General features: G+C 31.4%; 1 protein-coding gene and 1 pseudogene across 1 annotated transcript; one reads left to right on the forward strand and one right to left on the reverse strand.

Moving 5' to 3' along the window:
- Positions 1-1,617: 1,617 nt before the first annotated feature.
- LOC131179542 (protein EPIDERMAL PATTERNING FACTOR 2-like) lies at positions 1,618-2,108 on the reverse strand (annotated as a pseudogene).
- A 1,694-nt stretch (positions 2,109-3,802) lies between these two features.
- LOC110657378 (beta-glucosidase 18-like) lies at positions 3,803-5,063 on the forward strand. Its single transcript, XM_058146252.1, has 4 exons — positions 3,803-3,831; positions 4,154-4,340; positions 4,454-4,556; positions 4,771-5,063. Exons 1-4 carry the CDS (start codon positions 3,803-3,805, stop codon positions 5,061-5,063), a joined length of 612 nt encoding a protein of 203 aa, XP_058002235.1.

Raw genomic sequence — 5,063 nt, forward strand, 5'->3', positions numbered from 1 at the left:
TGAGCTCAGGGGAGAATAGAGATGCTTTCTCCTACAATTACATCACTCTTCTTTTTTGTTTTTTTGGAAACTTTTATAAGGAAATTGAATTGTAACTCTGACCTCCTAAATGCTTCTCTACTGACTGTGGACGTTCCAAGTTTACAAACAAGAGAAAGTGCAGAGCCATTTCCTTGTTTTTTCATTTTCCACTTTGACTTCTTGCCTTGTGAAGCACGCTTCTTTTAAAGCCTAGACTATTAAGATTTAACCATTCAATGATATGCTATTTTTTAAAAAAAATATTTATTATTGAACTCAGCAAATTTATTTAATTTTTTTTTTAAATTGAGATTTAAAATATATTTTAGGGCAAAGTACACTTTAGTACTTTGTACTTTAGCTTTTTTTAGTATTGAGGATATGCACTTTATTTTGTTTCAATTAATAACAAGAATTTTGATTCTATTTTCACATAAGTACAAATTATTAACGGTGTTAAATAATGCTGACGTAGTGTCATACATGATGTGGTGATATGATGTGACATTCCATGTAAATGTTACATCATACATGCGGCCACTCAGCATACCATGTCATCAAATTTTATGTCATAATTCATTTTATCATCTAAATATAAAAAGATAACAGTACATGTCCTAAATTATAAAAATGTAAAAATATATTTCCTAAATTATTAAAAAAAAAATCCAAAGTTCAAGAGAGAGAGAAACAGATAAATAGGAAGAGAGAAAGAGAGACACGTATGGAAGAGAGAGAGAGAGAGAGAGAAAGAGTAGGCAAAAAGGGAGATAGAGATGAAAAGAGATGTATGAGAGAGTCAATCTATCTTTATCTCTCTCCATATCTTTCATTCTCACTCCTTCTTTCTCTCTTTCTCTCTTTCTCTCTCTCTCTCTCTCTCCTTATTTTTTTATGTACTTTCAAAATTTTTATGCTTTTACCATTTAGAGCTTGAACTTTGCTTTTTTTTTTTTCAATTTAGGACCTTTACTTTCACATTTTTATAATTTAGAAAATATACTTTCACATTTTTACACTTAGATAACAAAATGAATTATGACATAAAATTTGATGATGTAGTGCTCATGTATAACGTGGTGCTGAAGTGGCATGCCACATCATCACCACATTATGCATAGCGCCACATCATGCATGGGTGCTATATCAGCAGCATTTAACACCATTTGTAATTTGTCTTTATTGTAAAAATGGAGTTAAAGTTTTTATCGTTAATTGACACAAATTAAAGTACATACCCTGAATATTAAAAAGATCAAAGTACAGGATACTAAAAGTGAACTTTATCCTATATTTTATTATACTCAATAAGACTTAAATACGTCGGAGAGTACTTCATAATTATTTATTCTAAATGTAACATGTTGAATATGAGAAGGTGTGCCCATGAGATTAACTAGGAAGAACTTAGTTTTCGTATCGAGAATACACATAACGGTAAAAAATTAAATGGATTTTATTATATTATAATTATGTTAATCAGAGAATGGAGATTAACACTGTTTTCAAACTACGCTTATCAATGAACATTTCACATTAACATAATTAATCAGTTGTTTCATTTCTAAATAGCTTAGAGTAGTATAGTGAGAATGTTTATGGAACAGGGTAATATTTGTGATTACACATGTACCAATATGATATAGGGCAGGTCTCTGCTACCTGAGCAAGAGAGGCACATACTGAGCTAACTATTACTAATCTGCAAGGCGTACATGATCCACAAGCATGCAAGCAATCTAGCAACCTTAACGCTGCTATTTGAAGTGGAACTTCCTCTCCTTGCTTCTTTATTTACTTCTCCTCCACCTCCTCCTCTGCGTTTGAGGTTGGTGTCCCCATGGTGCCTCTGCTCTCTCCTATTCTTGGCCAGGCAGGATGTTCCTCCTGGTCACCATTATCATTGCCTGTAAATTGTAAGAGTCTTAATTTATACAAAATTGATTACTTATTATAAATAAAATAATAGTATAATGAAACATTAGAAATCTTAAATAGGTACGTGAGTGAAGCCATTGAGAATCTCTAGCAACGGCAGCAAGTGGAATGAAAAGAAGAGCAGCCGCAAGGAATGAAACATTTTTCATGGTTGAAGTTGTAGATTGGAGGGAAATTAAGAAGATGAAAATGGATAATAGAAAAGCATGCAATGGAAGGCATGTATATATGTAAGGGAGGATATGATGTGGTGGGCAAAGAGATTAGAGAATGTGTTAAAGTAAATCACAGGCAGTTTATGAAAACAAAAAGTGAAAATTCACATGAAAATGGCTCAACACAAGAAAGCCCTCCATTCACATCACATGGATTCCTCTTCTACACTAAATTGCCTTCAGGATATGTCGCCATGTGTTCAATATTTGCTCCTTTAATTAATAATGGCTATTAATTTTACTGTTGCTCAATTTTTAGTTGTTGAAAGATAAAGATGAATGGGAGAATTACTGTAAAGAAAAATTAGTTTTTCTTTGATTTTAGAGTTTTGAAACCTATGTATTTAGAGAGAGAAAGTATATGTATACCAGGTAATCTGAACTCAGATGAATTGAACTATTATAACTTGAAAATTTATATGATAATAATTTTAATAATAATTAAGAATTATCCTAGTGAATATATATGGCATGCCTCCATCATATATTTGGGCTTCTATAGGAAGCATAATATAAATTCAAGCAAAGTGGGCTTGAATTTTGTATTCAATTTGATTGCTAAAACTAGTCCAATAGGGAAATAACTTTAACAACATCCATCACATTAAAATTCATTCTAATCAAAATTCTTAAATTATTAGATAGAAATATCCAAACATTTAGAATGAGTTTTCACATTTTTAATGTGAAATATTTTTTATTAAGTTCATAAAAACTGAAATTTAAGCTATATTTGATGTGTTTGAAAAGAAAAAGATGCATGAATGAAAGATTTAATAAAATAATATTCAACCCATTTTATAAAATTACTTTTAATAGAATCATTTTAATTTTTATTTTAATTTTAATTAATTTGATTAAGTGGATATATTTATAACTAAATTGATTAATTTTATTTAAATTCTCAAAATTAAAAAAAAAAATTAGATTGGAACAAAATTTTAATTTTTTTTTAGAATTACACTTAAATAAAAATTTGACTAATTTCATTATTTAGAAATGCTAAATTTATTTATATAGATTTGATTGGACTAAAGATAGTTATGGATACTGAAGATTATCTTTGCCTGCATAGATGGACTGGAAATTTTGCTTGTATGATGATGATAGCGGTTGAAATTCCTCATCAATGGATAAAACTGCAAAGAAATAAAATCAAAATGGTCATAAAAGTATGGACCCATTAATGTCATAGATCATATGGGTGTGTGGTCATCATCATCATTGACAATGTTTCATAATAATAATAATAATCATAATCATATACCTCCAGCTAAGGCAATGGAATTAGTGTATGCTTCTTTTCTGACTGCTTTCATTTACATCATATCCACATTTCACATTAAACAACTCTCCTAACCACCCATAATTAATGGACTCCAATTATTGGGTGAAGAAGCTGTGGTTGAAGTGAAACCACAAGTATATTATGGAATTTAAGTGGCAAGTCTTCATATCAAAGCCAATCGTAGGGCCCTCTTCAAGTTGGTATAAGTTTCCAATAATTTTCATTTCATTTCCCCTAAACATTATTTTTAATCATAGCTATGTGTCAACCACATTTGAGCTTAAGCTCATGACTTAGTACAAACCAATTTATGATTGCAAATTGCTGTAGTTTTATCAAAATGTCGAGTTTTATTTCTAAACGTTGGAGGTGTGTGGTCTACCTATTAATTAAAAAAAAATATCGCGCTAAAAAATTAAACAATTTTTTAGTAATCACACCCTAAGGGAAGAATAATTTATAATATTCCTAATCTGATCTTTGCAATACAAGTTATGATTAATCTAACAAATTTGATGAAAATTTTTTACAACAACTGAATGTTTGAGGAAATAAAATTTGAAATATCTTAATTTTCACAGAGTAGTTAAGGTTTCATCCTTAATTTACCATTAGATTAACACCTCGTTGATTCTCTTTCCAGATTTTGCAACAAGGGAATGTTGTAAGATAATTATTTCTTGTCATGCAGGGTTTTCGATCCTCCTGAAATGCGTCATTATCTTGGAAGCATATTGCCAAGGTTTTCACAGGGAGAAATGAGCATTGTAAAAGAAAGTATAGATTTCATTGCCATTAACCTTTGTTCAACATTATATGCCAAGGATTGCATCCATTCTGCTTGTATCCCAGATTGGGATCGCCCTATCCGAGGCTTTGTATACACCACAGGAGAGAGAGATGGTGTTCTGATCGGAGACCGGCTATGATACCATTACATGTAAAACATCTAATTCCATTGCCAACTCTTTTTAACTTCCATTTCCTGCAGACTGCAAATCCAAGGTTCTTTGTAGTTCCAAGAGGAATGGAAAAGATTATTAACTATGTTAAGGAAAGATACAATAGTATGCGAATGATTGTGACAGAAAATGGTAAGTAGCATGACATCTGTGGCCAGTAGTTCAATCGTTGAATTTACTAAAAGATTTCAAATCCTACCATAGGATTTGCTCCTCCACAGCAAAAGCAACAAGATCAGCAGGACTTGTTGCAGGATGCTGAAAGAACCAACTTTCATAAATCCTACCTTGCAGCTCTGGCTAGAGCTATAACTTAAAAGAATCCTTTCTGTGTTTTTCCCTCCAGCTGAACATTATCTTAATGAATTGCTTACTTTGAATTATAGAAATGGAGCTGATGTTCGTGGGTATTTTGTGCGGAGCATGATCGACAACTTCGAATGGATCGATGGTTACAGTGTGCGGTATGGACTTTACTATGTTGATCGCCAAACTCTTAAACGCATGCCAAAGCTTTCTGCTAAGTGGTATAAAAATTTCCTCACAGTTGATGCTACTAACAATAGCAATAGCAGCAATATTTTCGAAAGGAAAAATATCATGAGCACTGTATCACAAGCCTCAAAAGCAGAAATATAA

Source organism: Hevea brasiliensis, chromosome 4, assembly GCF_030052815.1.
Source record: "Hevea brasiliensis isolate MT/VB/25A 57/8 chromosome 4, ASM3005281v1, whole genome shotgun sequence".
In the NCBI taxonomy this organism is placed as follows: Eukaryota; Viridiplantae; Streptophyta; class Magnoliopsida; order Malpighiales; family Euphorbiaceae; genus Hevea; species Hevea brasiliensis.